The sequence below is a fragment of the Coenobita brevimanus genome, chromosome 57 (assembly GCF_032717465.1).
Source record: "Coenobita brevimanus isolate Jiangsu-jjx chromosome 57, ASM3271746v2, whole genome shotgun sequence".
NCBI lineage: Eukaryota > Metazoa > Arthropoda > Malacostraca > Decapoda > Coenobitidae > Coenobita > Coenobita brevimanus.
Genome location: NC_137010.1, coordinates 58,105,969 through 58,123,468, shown reverse-complemented (window position 1 = coordinate 58,123,468; position 17,500 = coordinate 58,105,969). Strand labels below are relative to the sequence as shown.

Genomic DNA, 17,500 nt, shown 5'->3' with positions numbered 1-17,500 from the left:
GCCTATTTCTCGGAGGCAGTGACCTATCCCGAGGCCCAGTAGTCCTCCTACACCTCCTCATGTCACCACTTCGGCGCTAACACCCACCATCCATATTGAATACATGCTAGGGCTGTTTCATACAGGACTGGTATGTTGGTATTAGCGGGGGTATTTTTACATGTCGGCGGGTCATCTGGTAGATCAGGCAAGTCTGCTTTTAGCAAATTCAAATCCTTAAACTGTTCCCTGCCCCAGCCGAGATTCGATCCTGGGTCCATTAGGACTGCAAGCCGCCTGTCTACCGATTCAGCCACCGCCTTCCCAGTGTTCACCTGTTCAACCCAGTGTTCACCTGTTCAGCACCTGTTCTTGCCAGTGTTCACCTGTTCAGAACCTGTTCTTGCCAGTGTTCACCTGTTCAACACCTGTTCTCGCCAATGTTCACCTGTTCAACCCAGTGTTCACCTGTTCACCTGTTCTTGCCAGTGTTCACCTGTTCAACACCTCTTCTCGCCAATGTTCACCTGTTCAACCCAGTGTTCACCTGTTCAGCACCTGTTCTTGCCAGTGTTCACCTGTTCTTGCCAGTGTTCACCTGTTCAACACCTGTTCTCGTTAGTGTTCACCTGTTCAATCTGTTCTCGTTAGTGTTCACCTGTTCAACACCTGTTCTCGCCAGTGTTCACCTGTTCTATCTGTTCTCGCCAGTGTTCACCTTTTCGACACCCGTTCTCGCCAGTGTTCACCTGTTCAACACCTGTTCTCGCCAGTGTTCACTTGTTCAACACCTGTTCTCGCCAGTGTTCACCTGTTCAACACCTGTTCTCGCCAGTGTTCACCTGTTCAACCTGCTCTCGCCAGTGTTCACCTGTTCAACACCTGTTCTCGCCAGTGTTCACCTGTTCAACACCTGTTCTCGCCAGTGTTCACCTGTTCAACACCTGTTCTCGCCAGTGTTCACCTGTTCAACACCTGTTCTCGCCAGTGTTCACCTGTTCAACACATGTTCTCGCCAGTGTTCACCTGTTCAACACATGTTCTCGCCAGTGTTCACCTGTTCAACACCTGTTCTCGCCAGTGTTCACCTGTTCAACACTTGTTCTCGCCAGTGTTCACCGTAGCCTTGACTTCTGGCATGGAGTGGGGTGTTGTGGAGTGGGGGTGGGGGTGGGGGTGGGAGTGGGTGGGGGTGGGAGTGGGTAGGGATTTGGGGGTGGGGTGGGGGTGGGAGTGGGTGGGGAGTTGGGGGTGGGGTGGGGTGGGGTGGGGTGGGGTGGGGGTGTAACCTATCATAAACAACCACACCTACCCTCCTATACCCCACTTTCTAACGCTGCACCACCTCTAGTATACTCCGATATACCAGGGGGATATACTAGGAGATCCTGGTATACTTTAGATAGCATATAAGCTTCCCAATGCAATACCACCTCTAGTATACTCCAATATACCAGGGAATATAGCAAGGGATATATTAAGGCCTGGTATATTTAAGGGATGGTATTTCCTAAGCTGGTATATTCAGCCTGAGATATACCCACTTTCCTACTGCCATACCACTGCTCTAGCCTACTCCTATACCAGTGGGCTCTGCCTCCTTTCCACAGCACTTCTTCGTGACTAGCAGCATATTCTACCGCTCTTGCTACAGCAAAGGAAAGATGGAGAGATGGCAATTTTAGGCCAAGTTAGAGTAAAAAAAAAGTGCTACGGCTCTACATCCTTTCCACAGCACTTCTTCGTGACTAGCACCACAAAAAAATAGCCTGAAGGTGGAGAGAATATAACATACACTCAGAAGGAAGCTCCCTAACACCTCTTCCTAAGCGATTTATTTTATTACACTTTACTGTCCTCCCCTGTGTTACGTAAAATATTCTAATCTCGCCATTACTCTGCATAAATAATGTACAAAAGGATATTAGCCAGCCATATCCAAAAATAAATCGCTAAGGAAGAGGTGTTAGGGAGCTTCTTTAACCGCCAAAAGTGAGTCTTAGAGGTTAATTAATTCTATCTATCTATCTATCTATCTACCTACCTACTTACCTATCTACCAACCTACCTATCTATCTGTTTATCTATCTATCCATCTATCTAAAGCCAGACGCCTTAATCCCGTAAAAGGTGACCACAAACAAATCGCCTCCACGTCACCCAGTCCCCTGTCATCTGGCTGCTCATCCTCCGGCTCACACCCCCTTCATTCATATATCTCTCCACCTCAACCTTGCTCTTCATCAATTCACACACACACACACACACACACACACACACACACACACACATTTTCTCTCTCTCTCTCTCTCTCTCTCTATCTATCTATCTATCTATTTATCTATCTATCTATCTACCTGGCCCTACCCTATCCCACATCGATCTAACCTACCCTAATTCTAGCACTACCTCTTATCTCTACCCCCCTCACGGTCGGCTCAGCTCTAGCTCTCTTATTCTAGATTTTATTCATTTGGTTGTGGGTTAAGGAGCCTGTGTGTAGATGTTGAGAAAATTGCACCTTCTTATGATTCTCTCTCTCTCTCTCTCTCTCTCTCTCTCTCCCTCTCTCCCCCTCTCTCTATCTATCTATTTATCTATCTAGCAACTTATTCTTCATTCTCACATACCAAAGAATTATTTGACCACTGAGAGAGAGAGGGAGAGAGAGAGAGAGAGAGAGAGAGAGAGAGAGAGGTGGTGTGGGTTGGATGAGGGTGTAGCCTGATGGTGATGGACGGGGTGGTACGTGGAGGCGGTTTGTTTATGGCCACCCCCTCCGATATTAAAGCTTCTGGTTTTAGATAGACAGACAGGTAGATAGATAGATAGAAAGATAGGTATAGACAGACTGAGATGGATGGATGGATGGATAGATAGATAGATAGATGGAAGGACAGATAGATACAATGAATGCATCTATTTGACCCAGTCTCCTCATCCGCTTCAGATCGCCTGCTGACCTCATTCGTAACACCTCTTCGTCTGCTACTTATCCTACACCTAACCCCTCACCATCCCCTTTATTTCTTATGCAATCCTTGTTACGTACTAAATAAATAATATGATAATACTAAGATGCACCGGGCTTCATAAATCGCTACCTAGAATTTGCTACGAAGCTTATGACGTCACGGAATACCACTCAAAATGTCAAGGTATTTATGGTAACTTTTCTTCATTACTCTTACTGTTACCATATCTATCTGTCTATCTATCAATCCATCCATTTATCTATCCATCTATATCTATCTATCTATCTATATCTATTCATCTATATATCCACCTAGCTATACCTATTCATCTATCTATCTGTATCTGTCTATCTATCTATCTATCTATCTATCTATCTACCTATCTATCTATCTATATATACAGCTATCTACCTGTCCTATCTATCTCTCCATTTATCTATCTTTCCATCTATATCTATCTCTCCATCTATCTACCTATGTATCTACTTGGAATACTCAAAATGTAATTATATTTGTAACTCAATTGCTTTTTTACTGTTACCAACTATCTATCTATCCATCTATCTATCTATCTATCCACCTATCTATCTATCGATCTATCTATCTATCTATGCTGCTTGGAATATCACTCAAAATATAACAATCACTCTGTTACCACCTCTCTCCCTATCTATCTATCTATCAGTGCTCCTCGGAATATCTATCTATCTATCTATTGCCAGACGCCCCAATCCCGCTCGGGGTGGCCACAAACAAATCGCCTCCAAGTCGCCCTGTCCCCCGCCATTTCACTGCCCTGCTCCCAACTCACACCCCCCTCTCTCATATACCTCTCCACCCCATCCCTCCATCCCATCCTCGGCCTCCCCCTCCCTCTTCCCCCCTCCACCTCACTCACATACACTCTCTTCGTCAGTCTTTCACCCTCCATCCTCTCCACATGACCAAACCACCTCAGTGTGTTCCTCATAACGCCTCGGAATATCACTCTAACTATAAGTCACTCATACTGTTATCATCACTATCTACCCATCCATCCATCCATTCATCTATCTATCCATCCTTCCATCTATCTACCCATCTATCTATCACTAATTCACCAGGTTATTCTGTTCACTATGTTCATTTTTTTTACTAACCTGATCTGAACGAAAATAAAAGGTTTCTTCTGGATTAAAAAAAATATATATATATTACACCACATTCCATATTATATCAGTATTTTCACTCCATCAGCTCTCTCTCTCTCTCTCTCTCTCTCTCTCTCTCTCTCTCTCTCTCTCTCTCTCTCTCTCTCTCTCTCTCTCTCTCTCTCTCTCATTCATATACGAAGAAGTGCCATGATAACGAAGGAGGCATCACAGTATAGTCAATTCTACCACTGAGCTACGTGAAATAAACTCATATAAAGAATGGCAGAGTTCTTCCTACCATTAAAGGGGTTAGGAGTCTCAGTAATAAAGTCCTCGTGAGCTGGAATACAGTGCTAGAGTTGGTCAGGTCATGAGACGGCTAATAAGGTTGAGGTAAATACTTTGATGATGATGATGATGATGATGATGATGATGATGATGATACAAGATTCCAGGACAATATTCCCAGGGGTATCAATAATAATAATAATAATAATAATAATAATAATAATAATAATAATAATAATCCATCCATCCATCCATCATCCAATCCTATGTTGCCCCATGAGGAGCGTAGGAGCCCGGGGCTAGGCAGTTGGTCCTGGCATTTAAGATGAGAGTGACCAGCCTCACTCATCCCTGAGTGGCATTACGTGAGCAATAAACCCCAACCATCCCTTGGATATAAACCTTCACCGGCTTAATCCGATTGGAGCGCCTTAATTACCCACTAAACCACCAGGGGCCACAATTTGGTTATATGGTTACCACCCAGCGTAGTAAATGGTTTCCCGGTGTACAGGAAACCATTTGGCTTGTCACTCAGTGTAGAGTCACCCACAGGAGGAGGAACGAATGAAGGGAAAAAAAGGCAGAAAAGGGAGTGTAGTCACCCGTAGGCAGCAGGGCGAGGGAAGAATGAAGGAGAGACAGAAGAGGATGGAAGGACGAGAGGAAAGGGCAGACATCCAACCCAGCGCTACATGAAGTGAGTGGACGGTGCGTGTCTCCACCTACAACTAATAATAATAATAATAATAATAATAATGGTGGACAATGGGCAACTGCTCATACTAATTCCTATTCATTTATTCAGGAAATTTTGCTGTGTCACTGTACCCTTAGTATTAGAGAGAGAGAGAGAGAGAGAGAGAGAGAGAGAGACAGAGACAGAGAGAGAGAAATAAAACGATAAAAATTAGGTAGATATATGGATAGAGAGAGAGAGAGAGAGAGAGGGAGAGAGCAGTAGCAAGAACACATGTTGATCTTCTGAACCTATCTTTTTTTTCTTTCTCTTTCTTTTTTTGCTGTTAGAAATAAAAAAATTGTGTGTTGAATCCTGATAAGACAAAAATAAATAAAAATAAAAATGACTTGAGCATATGAAGGGAAGGGAAGGGAAGGGAGGGGAGAGGAGAGGAGGAGGGATGGGAGAGAGAAAAAAAGGTCAGAAAGGAGAGGGAAGAGGGAGGGAAGAGCAAGGGAAGAGGGAGGGAAGAGCAAGGGAAGAGGGAGGAAAGAGCAAGGGAAGAGGGAGGGAAGAGCAAGGGAAGAGGGAGGGAAGGAGAGGAGGGAAAGGGAAGGAGAGGGAAGGAAGGGGGAAGAAAAAGACAGGCACGAGGGTACAAGAAAAAGGAAGGAAAGACAGGGAATGAGAAGAGGAAAGAGGAATGAGACGAGAAAGGAAAGGAAGGAAGAAGAAGGCAGAAAAGACGAGGAAGGAGGGAGGGAGGGAGGGAGGGAAAAAAAGTATGAGGAAGGAAGGAGGGAAGGTAAGAAGGAGGGAGGGAAGATAGGACGGAAGGAAGGAAGAAAAGAAGGAAGGAAGGAAGGTACATTAGAAAGGAAGGGAGGGAGAAGAGATGAGAGGAGAAAAAGAGGAGACAATATGGGAAAAGTGAGTGAGAGAGAGAGAGAGAGAGAGAGAGAGAAGGGGGCCAGGGGGTGTGGCAAGGCGAGAAGCGAGGTGATCATCTCTGAATGGGAGGGTTACGAAATGTTGACTCTCTCTCTCTCTCTCTCTCTCACACACACACACACACACACACACACACACACACACACACACACACACACAACACTTTCGTCCTTTTGCAGCTTATTTCACGTAGCTCAGTGGCAGAAAAAGACAATACTACGACTCCACATCCACTCCACGGCACTTCTTCGTCACTAGCATCATAAACCAGTGCTATCTTACCGCTACAACCAGGCACTCAAGATGGAAAGGCAGTACCACAACTCCACATCCACTCCACAGCACTTCTTCGTGACTAGCAAGATGGAGAGAGGGAAGGCCAAGATAGAGTGAAAAGAGTAAGTAGAAGAGAGCAATTTGAGAGGAACCGGATGGAGGTCAGTAGATTGGAAAAAACTACTACTCCGTCCAACCACACCCATCCACACCACCCTTTCTAGACCCTCACCTCATTTACCTACCTACCTATCTACTTACCTGCCTACCTACCCACTTAACTACCTACCTCCTAACCCTTTTCTCTCCCTACCTACGTACCTATCTACCTACCTATAACCCTACCTATTTACCAGCATACCTACCTATCTACCTACCTACCTACTACCCTCTCTCTCTCTCTCTCTCTCTTCCTACCTACCTACCAACTTACCATCTATCTATCTATTTATATGTCTACCTACACTTCCTAACGTACCTATACATTTACCTACCTACCTGCCTACTACTACTCTCTCTCTCTCTCTCTCTCTCTCTCTCTCTCTCTCTCTCTCTCTCACACACACACACACACACACACACACACACACACACACACACCTTTCTAAAACCTCACCCCATTTTTTACCTTCCACATATGCCCTTCTGCTCCACATCTGCGGCCTAACGACTGTGGTAAGCGCCAATTAACGAGCCGGTTTGACCTCTAATTGTCACTGGGGGTAGTTTAGGAGGGGGAGGGATAGTTCTAGTGCTCATTTGGATAACTCTATGAAAGGTTTGTGTGAAAATCTAGGTTCTGTGTATTACTTATTTTTGGGATTCAGATATTTTTAAGACAGCGTCATTGTCGTAAGTAAGTGTGTGTGTGTGTGTGTGTGTGTGTGTGTGTGTGTGTGTGTGTGTGTGTGTGTGTGTGTGTGTGTGATTAAAGATACATCAGTGGCCAGGCCTTATCTCGCTCCTGATATGGGAATGAACAGCATGGGAAGGCATGAAGGAGTGAATGGAATGAAAAAAGAATGTATATGATGTGGGATTAGACGTACTGAGAGAGAGAGAGAGAGAGAGAAACTACCTACAGTAAAGGGAGTAATGCAGTTCGGAGAAAAGCTGAGAAACTAATTATTATTATTATTATTATTATTATTATTAATTGTAGTAGTAGTAGTAGTAGTAGTGTTACCCCAGGCATATCTGAAATCTGAACCTCGTGGACTGTAGGTATAACTTGCCCCCCTCCAGCGGTCCACCATCCACCTTTCGGGGGATAGGGAAGCAGCTGAGAGACGCTTGTACATCCAGGCAGTAGAGCCGCCCGGTTATATCAGTGCCACCTCATGAAGGAGTCCATGTCGGCACTTGTACTTTGATGAAATATGAAGTTACTTGTGTGGGATTAAAAGACTGGGTGGGAGGAAGATCAGTAAGTTGAGAAATATACAATGAGGAGGAGAAAGAGAAGGAAGAGGGGGAGAAAGAGGAAGGAAGAGGGGGAGGAAGAGGAAGGAGAAGGAGGAGGAGAAGGAGGAGGAGGAGGAGGAGGAGGAGGAGAAGGAAAAGGAGGAGAAGGAGGAGGAGAAATGAGGTCAATGGAAAAAGTGATTGATGTACTGACCTACGCTAGAACGGTGAGTGGGTGTGATGGCATGGAGTAGTGGGTGGAGTGAAGGAGAACAGGGAGGAAGAGGAAGGAAGGAGGAGAGGAAGGAGGGAGGAGGAGCAGGAGGAAGGGGAGGAGCTGGAGGTGGAGAAGAAACAGGAGACGAAGACCAAGAAAGAGGTGGAGTGGATGTTGTAACAGGTCACGTTGGAAGGAAGACGCCCCCAAGTGCCTATGGTGAAGCTAAGAAATATTATTTGTAGTGGAAGAACAGTGTAGTGAAGGGGGTGAACGTGGGGGTGTGGGGGTAGGGAGGGAGGGGGTTAAAAAAGAAAAGAAAAATAGAAAGGGAAAGCAAAAAAAAATAGGGCTGGAAATAAAGACAACCTGAGCCGTAAATAAAGACAACACAGGCTGGAAAATCTAGAAATAAAGACAATATGCTGGAAATTGACAACAGGTGCTGGAAATAGACAACAGGTGCTGGAAATTGACAACAGGTGCTGGAAATAAAGAAAATGGATGCTGGAAAGAAAAAGACAACATTCCCTGGAAGTAAAGACATCTCGTGTGGTACAGAGGATGGTGTGTACCCCAAGGAATATAAACCCATTTCTTGAGCGACAAGTAAATCAATAAAGGAGAAGCGCGTAAAAATAGTGTTTGGAAAGGAGAGAGAGAGAGAGAGAGAGAGAGAGAGAGAGAGTGTCCTATGAAGATACAAAAGTTAAAAAAAATAAGATGAATAGCAGCAGCAGTAATAATAATAATAATAATAATAATCATATCAGTAGTAGCAGTAAAGATAATAATAATAATAATAATAATAATAACCTCATTACTCACCAAAGAAGGCAAGCATAGCAGTCCGGTTCCTGACGGAGGGCTGGCCGTCTCTTCCCTTCATTAGCACCTGAGAGAGGGTACGGGAGGAGGGCCGGTCTTGTCCCGCCATCATGTACACCCCGTCTGCGTAGCTGGCGGGGGTTTTGCGAGTGAGCACCGATTCTGCAAGGGAGAGAAAGTGAGCGAGTTAGTTGGGATAAATGAGAAAGAGAGACAGACAGACAGAGAAGCAAAAACTATCATCATATATACCGCTCATTTATAATCAGTTTCTCATAAAGGTGTCTTAATGAGAAAAAAGGACGGCAAAGAAAGGTTCCTTCTCCACGCCCACCTCCACCCCAAACCCGTCAGGAAAAAATAAGAACGACTACCAACTATTAGCCGCAGAAAAAAAATTAATGAAATTTTAAATGAACATGATGAATGGTCAGTGTATAGTTTAGGTCTCTCTCTCTCTCTCTCTCTCTTTCAAATACTATGGCCCTGCATCGTCATAGCACTTCCTCGTGACTAGCACCATAGTCTACTCCTCATCTCTTGTTATACCTGACCATTCAAGTTCAAGAGATGGCAATTTTACACCCACTGAAAGTGAACAGGGTGTACTCCCCCATATCCATTTATAATTCGGACCAAAACTGGGTGCCATACTCCAGATGCGGTCGTACAATATCTTGCAAAGTGGATATTTTATTTTCTTATCTAAATTCAAATACTTTATCCATGAATATATTGACTTTGTTGGATCTCTACTGCCTCTGTGCACTGTCGGTTTACTGTCAGATCATTATTATTATTATTATTATTATTATTATTATCTTGGTTTATATTTCACTTTGACTATTATTCACAGGAGATGCTTTTTTCTTTCACAGTATTAAGGAAACTACATTAAACCCTCTTCAATAGTTGTAGTAGTAGTTGTAGTAGTAGTAGTAGTAGTGGTAGCAGTAGAAGTAGTAGTAGTAGCAGCAATAGTAGTAGTAGTAGTAGTAGCAGCAATAGTAGTAGTAGTAGTAGTAGCAGCAATAGTAGTAGTAGTAGTAGTAGTAGTAGTAGCAGCAATAGTAGTAGTAGTAGTAGTAGTAGTAGTAGTAGCAGCAATAGCAGTAGTAGTAGTAGTAGTAGTAGTAGTAGTAGTGCTAAGTTACCCCTCTTCCTGCAGTCCACCATCCGTCTTTCGGGGGATAGGGAGGGGGTTGAGGGGAGTCTGCTAACCCACATAAAACCCTTCTATCCACAGCAAGTATAGTTATCAGACATAGATTTTTAAGTAAAGAATAGACAAAGCAGCAAGATAGATGAAAAAAATATCTATCTATCTACGAGTATCTATAACTATCTAAAGAATAGACAAAGCAGCAAGATAGATGAAAAAAAATCTATCTATCTACGAGTATCTATAACTATCTATTTTTAGCTGTCATCTATCCATCTGTCTATCGTCTATCTATATCTATCTTTAGCTGTCCTCTGTCTATCGTCTATCTATCTATCTATCTTTAGCTGTCTTTTGTCTATCGTCTATCTATCTATCTATCTTTAGCTCTCATGTCTGTCTGTCTATCTATCTATCTTTAGCTGTCCTCTACCTATCTGTCTATCGTCTATCTATCTATCAATCATCTATCTATATATTTATCTTTAGCTGTTCTCTATCTATCTGTCTATCTATCTATCTGTCTATCTATCTATCTATAGCTGTCACCTATCTGTCTATCTATCTATTTATCTTTAGCTATCTATCGGTCTATCGTAAATCTCTACCTATCTATCTATCTGTGTTACCCAGTTCCTCTACCCCACTCAGTAGCGTAAGGGTCCAGGGCTAGGCTGTTCAATCCTGGACATTTTAAAGGAAGGGTGACCAGCCTCCCCTCCCCTGAGTAGCATTAAGTGTGAAATAAACCCCACCAACCCTTGGACTTAAACAATTTCCTACAACAACAAAAACAACAAAATCTAACTATTGCCAGACGCCTTAATACCATACGGGGTGGCCACAAACAAATCGCCTCCACAACAAAATACAGGATACAAAATGAGCAGAACGGGAGGATGTGTGTGTGTGTGTGTGTGTGTGTGTGTGTGTGTGTGTGTGTGTGTGTGTGTGTGTGTGTGTGTGTGTGAGAGAGAGAGAGAGAGAGAGAGAGAGAGAGAGAAAATACAAACTACATAAATTTCAGATCACACACACACACACACACACACACACACACACACACACAAAGGTAGACAATGACCATCCACTCACCTGATTACGAAACGCAGGAAATAAAAAGCAAGGAGAAAAATATAGTACAAAGACAGTAAGAAGGAGGGAGGGAGGGAGGGAGGGAGGGAGGGAGGAAGGAAGGAAGGAAGGAAGGAAGGAAGGAGAGAAGGATGGAAGGAGAGAAGGAAGGAAGGATGGAAGGAGGGAAGGAAGGAGGGAGGGAGGGAGTGAGGGAGGAAGGAAGGAAGAAGAAAGGAGGAAGGAAGGAAGGAAGGAAGGAAGGAAGGAGAGAAGGAAGGAGGGAGGGAGGGAGGAAGGGAGGAAGGAAGGAAGGAAGGAAGGAAGAAGGAAGGAGGAAGGAAGGAAGGAGGAAGGAAGGAAGGAGGAAGGAAGGAAGGAGGGAGGGAGGGAGGGAGGGAGGGAGGGAGGGAGGGAGGGAAGGAAGGAAGGAAGGAAAAAAGTGAGAGGGAGTGAGAGGAACAAAGGGAAGGAGATAGGGAAGGAAGGAAGGAAAAAAGTGAGAGGGAGTGAGAGGAACAAAGGGAAGGAGATAGGGAAGGAAGGAAGGAAAACAGGAAAGATGGAAGGAAGGAAAGAAATGAATGAACGAAGGAAGGATGGAGAAGAAGGAAGGATGGAGAAGACGGAAGAAGGAAGGAGGGAGGGAGGGAGGAAAAAGGAAGGGCGGAAGGAACGAAGTAGGAAGGAAAGTGACGGAAAGAAGGACTAGAGTAAAAACGGAATGAAAAGGGAAAGAAGAAGAAGAATAAATTGAAACAGAAATCAATAAATAAAATGAAAGAAAATGAGACGACAGAAATGAAAAACAAAGAATGAAGACAACAGAGGAAGACAAGAGGAATGAAGGAAACACAAAAAGGAAGAAAATGACAAAGAAAAAACTATGAGGCAATGGGAAAGGCGGAATAAATTTTGGAAGGAGAGAGAGAGAGAGAGAGAGAGAGGCGGAAGGGGAAAGTAAAACAGGAAATAAGGGAAGACGAGCATAAGGAAGTTAGCGAGCTAGTGAGGTTGAGAGGGAAGGAAGGAAGGATAGATGGATGGATGGATGGATGGAAGGAAGGAAGGAAGGATTAAGGAACGAAGGTAAGGAAGGAAGGAAGGCAAGGACGAATGGTAGGATGAATGAAGGAAGGAAGGAAGGAAAGAAGGAAGGAAGGAAGGAAGGAAGGAAGGAAGCAAGGAAGCAAGCAAGTAAATGAGCATAAAAGGCGAAGGAAGGCAGCCCACAAGGAAGACAGCGACAGGAAAGGCAGGAAAAAAGAACGAAAAATATAAATGAAAAATTAAAGAAAGGTGAGCCAGGCATCAGAGGTGAAGGACGAGACGGTGTGTGTGTGTGTGTGTGTGTGTGTGTGTGTGTGTGTGTGTGTGTGTGTGTGTGTGTGTGTGTGTGTGTGTGTGTGTGTGTGTTATGGTAAGTGGAGAGAATAATTGCTTTAAGATAAATAATTGCCCCCCCCTCTCTCTCTCTCTCAAGTACCATGAATATAAAACGTACACACACACACACACACACACACACACACACAAAGGCACACTCAAGGCCGACGGTGCTTTGGACTACACGCTCAAGGCCCCGGTACACACACACACACACACACACAATCCTCTCCCAAACACATTATCAACGCATTCACACACACACACACACACACACACACACACACATCCTTTCCCAAACACACCATCAACGCATTCACACACACACACACACACACACACACACACACACACACACACATCCTCTCCCAAACACATCATCAACGCATTCCCACACACACACACACACACACACACACACACACACACCATCCGTCACCCCCAGGCCAGACAATAAAATAAAACAATAAAACACAATAAAACAGAAGGAAAAAAACTTAATTCAAGATTCAGTCCGTGATCACACCTCAATAGTCTTAATTAGGTTAGGCTCAGGTAGACAGATAGATAGATAGATAGATAGATAGATAGGCTGGGAAACAGGTGAGTGTGTCCGATGAGAGGTAGGCTTAGACGTGACAAGGTGAGACAGATGGATAGACATAGATAGATAAATAGATAGACTGACAGACAGATAGGTAGATAGATAGATAGATTAGATAGGCTGATAGATAAACAGATGAAAAATGGATCTATTGGGACAGGTAGGCATTGTAGGTGGGTTGATTACTTAAGCTGGATAGATAGACAGATAGATAAATAGGCTGATAGATAGATACATAGGTAGACAGATAGACAGATAGATGTAACGAGAGGATGGTAGTCGGAATAGGCAAGTTAGGTCAATAGATAGATAGATGGATAGACAGATAGATATATGCAAAGAAAGGTTGATGGATTAGCAGGTAGGGTAAGCTGATAGATAGATAGATAGATAGATAAATACAGGTAAGCTAAAGGTAGATTACACTTGTACAATGTTAATGAGTTCAAACGTGACTAGGTGGAGGTAGGTAGGTAGGTAGGTAGGTACGTAGGAAGATAGGAAGGTAGGATGGTAGGTAGGTAGGTGGACAGGTAGGTAGGTGGACAGGTAGGTAGGTGGACAGGTAGGTAGGTAGGAAGGCAGGCAGGTAGGTAGGTAAGCGGGAAGACAAACAGGTAGGTAGGTAGGTAGATATGTAGGTAGGTAGGTAGGTACGTAAGCGGGAAGACAGACAGACAGACAGACAGACAGACAGACAGACAGACAGGTAGGTAGGTAGGTAGGCAGGCAGGCAGGCAGGTAGGTAGGTAGGCAGGTAGGTAGGTAGGTAGGTCGATAGGTAGGCAGGCAGGCAGGTAGGTAGGTAGGCAGGTAGGTAGGTAGGTAGGCAGGTAGGTAGGTAGGTTGATAGGTAGGTAGGTAGGCAGATAAATGAACAAACTGACAGGTGTGTGTAGGTAGGAAGAAGGTAGATTGATGAATTTAAGTCGGAAGGTAGATAGATAGACATTTAGATAGATGGATGGATAGATATAAAATAGATACAATAGCGTTAGACAGACAGACAGACAGGTGTTGTTGTTGTTGTAATGCTACTGTAGCACTATGGCCACTTCAACTGGTCGCTCCCGGAGTTCTTTTATTGATTTTTATGTTGATGGGATGTGTTGTGGTAGTGTGGTGTGATGGGGTGGGGTGTGGTGTGGTGTGGTGGGGTGTGGCGTGGTGGGGTGTGGTGTGGTGTGGTGTGGTGTGGTGTGGTGTGGTGTGGTGGGGTGTGGTGTGGTGTGGGGATAGTGGATTGTTTGTGAGCTGTATTTTGTGTCGTGCTTTTGTGGTAAGGAAGGGTAGGCAAACATTAATAGATAGACAGATAGATAGATAGGACTAAATACCGGTACACAGACACATACATACATACAAAGACGGATAGATTAGACTGATAGATAAATAGATAGATAGATAGATAGATAGCGACAGAGACTGACAGATAGATAGTTAAATAGACAGATAGATAGATAGATAGATAGATAGATAGACATAGATAGACATAGATAGATAGATAGATAGATAGATAGACATATATAGATAGATAGATAGACAGACACATAGATAGATAAATATATAGATAGACAGATAGACAGATAGATAGATAAATAGACAGATAGATAGATAGACACATAAATAGACAGATAGACAGATATACATACATACGAGTACATACACAGACATACATACACACATACATATAGTTATACACAGATAGATACAATAAATAACGACAGAGATAAACAGATAGATAGAAGTATGTAGGTAGGTAGGTTGTAGGTAGGTAGGTAGCAGGTAGGTAGCAGGTAGGTAGGTAGGTAGGCAGGCAGGTAGGTAGGTGAGTAGGTCGGTAAGTAGGTCGGTAAGTAGGTCGGTAGGTAGGTAAGTAGGTAGGTAGGTAGGCAAGTAGGCAGGTAAGCAGGTGGCTTGATCACGGTAGGCGGGGGCGTGTACAGGTGGAAAGGTAATGGAAGGGCGTTAATTGGCAGGTAACCAAAAGATAGGCCTAATTACTTACGCAGGTAGGCAGGTAGGTAAGTAGGTAGGTAGGTAGGTGGGCAGATAGGTAATAGGTAGGGAGGCAGGTAAGTAGGTAGATGGTTAGGTAGGGAGGCAGGTAGACGGTTAGGTAGGGAGGCAGGTAGACGGTTAGGAAGGTAGGCAGGTAGACGGTTAGGAAGGTAGGCAGGTAGACGGTTAGGAAGGTAGGCAGGTAGACGGTTAGGAAGGTAGGCAGGTAGACGGTTAGGAAGGCAGGCAGGTAGATGGTTAGGTAGGTAGGCAGGTAGATGGTTAGGAAGATAGGCAGGTAGATGGTTAGGAAGACAGGCAGGTAGATGGTTGGGAAGATAGGCAGGTAGATGGTTAGGTAGGCACGCAGATAGGTAGGTAGGTAGCACGCAGATAGGTAGGTAGATAGGCACGCAGGCAAGTAGGTAGGTAGGAAGACAGGTAGGTAAGTAGGTAGCAGGTAGGTAAGTAGGTAGGTAGGCAGATAGGTAGGTAGGTGGAGTAGGTCGGCAGGTAGGTCAGGGTTATGTACTGCATGCTCTCCCCTGCACACACACACACACACACACAACCAGCATCATTTCACTGCCCACCCCTAACACCACTACATCTCATATTCACCCACTTTTCACAAACACTGAACAAGATGGCCACACTCCATTTGCTTTTACAGTACCACCACCAGCCTTAGATATCACTTTTGTTTTATCCACAATCTCAAGCCCTTGTGCCCCATTCCATCTCTCTCCACTTCCTAAATCTTTCCTCCGCCACCCTCCCTTTCCGCCCTCAACACCAAATCATCAGCTTACATCTCCCATCGGCGTCCATTTCTGAGGGCACATGAGAGGGTTTCAAGCACCAGGATAAACAGTAAGAGGCACACCAACATTCACGGAAAACTCATCGCTCAAATCTCCATTCACCTTTACCTGGGAGCGAGCATCCACATACATAGCCATAACCACCCTAACCAGCCACTCCTCCATCCCAAGCTATTCCATTGCCCACTTCGTCACCTCTCTAGGCACTCTGTCAAAGGCCTTCTCCAAATCAACAAAAATAAAGCACAGATCCCTTTTCTTTCCTATATATATTTTTCTGAATCTGTCGAACAATATGGCATCAGTGGTCCCTCTGCCTGGCCTAAACCCAAACTGCATCTCATCAATATTCACTCTTTCTCTTACCATACCTTCTAGAACTCTCTCCATTACTTTCATTATCTGGTCCAAAAACTTTATACCTATAATTTCTTATAAAAGGTGATTTTTTTTTTTCTCCATATATTAAGGACGTGGGGTCTCTGGTAAGCAGGATGGAATCACTTTGAGTTTATAATAATAATAATCATAGTTTACTACTACTACTACTACTACTACTACCACCACAGCCACCACCACCACTACTACTGCTGCTAACAATAATAATAATAACAATAATAATAATAATAATAATAATATTAATAATAATAACAATAATAATAATAATCATAACAATAACAACCATAATAATAATAACAATAATAATAACATAAATAAATAATAATAACAATACCTAACAGCATCCAGTAACAACAAATTCAATTAAGTAACACACAGAGTAACCCAAGTAACACCTGTCTCATACAATACCTTAGTGTCAAAATGAGAAATAAAAATCCAAGCAATATATTTAACCTTCCAATTTGGCGATAATTTTAACACCTGTCTTCTCACTCTCCAGGTGCACCAAAATAATTCTTAACGCCTTCCAAAATTTCCAGGTACTAACTTCCGTCGAAATAGTCAATCTACAGGTTAATTAGTCACGTTATTAGTCAATCTACAGGTTAATTAGTCACGTTATTAGTCAATCTACAGGTTAATTAGTCACGTTATTAGTCAATCTACAGGTTAATTAGTCACGTTATTAGTCAATCTACAGGTTAATTAGTCACGTCATTAGTCAATCTACAGGTTAGTCACGTTATTAGTCAATCTACAGGTTAATTAGTCACGTTATTAGTCAATCTACAGGTTAATTAGTCACGTTATTAGTCAATCTACAGGTTAATTAGTCACGTTCATAGTCAATCTACAGGTATATTAGTCACGTTCATAGTCAATCTACAGGTTAATTAGTCACATTATTAGTCAATCTACAGGTTAATTAGTCACGTTATTAGTCAATCTACAGGTATATTAGTCACGTTAATAGTCAATCTACAGGTAAATTAGTCACGTTAATAGTCAATCTACAGGTTAATTAGTCACATTAATAGTCAATCTACAGGTATGGACTCTCTCTCTCTCTCTCTCTCAAAAATATCCTCCAAGTTTGCACACTTTCATATGTCACCAATTTAGCGCTAATGCCCACCGTCCATACTGAATAAGTGCTAACGCTGTCTCACTAGTATGGAGAGAGAGAGACAGCGTCCACAAAACCTCCCTTCCCCAAAAAAGAAAAAAAAAGAAAGTCAACAACAAAATGGAGGAAGACAGGAGGAAGACAGAGAAAGACAGGAAGACGGAATGACAGAGGAAGAGAGGAGGAAG

The 17,500-nt window shown here is 43.4% G+C and overlaps 1 protein-coding gene across 1 annotated transcript in view; it reads right to left on the bottom strand.

Annotated features, from left to right (window-relative positions):
- Positions 1-17,500, bottom strand: part of Duox (dual oxidase) — a 160,449-nt gene that overhangs the window by 138,223 nt on the left and 4,726 nt on the right. Inside the window, exon 2 of the mRNA XM_080274509.1 lies at positions 8,734-8,895. Within this exon, the coding sequence (XP_080130635.1) occupies positions 8,734-8,845 (112 nt within the window). The 5' untranslated portion in view covers positions 8,846-8,895. The remainder of the gene's footprint in view (positions 1-8,733; positions 8,896-17,500) is intronic.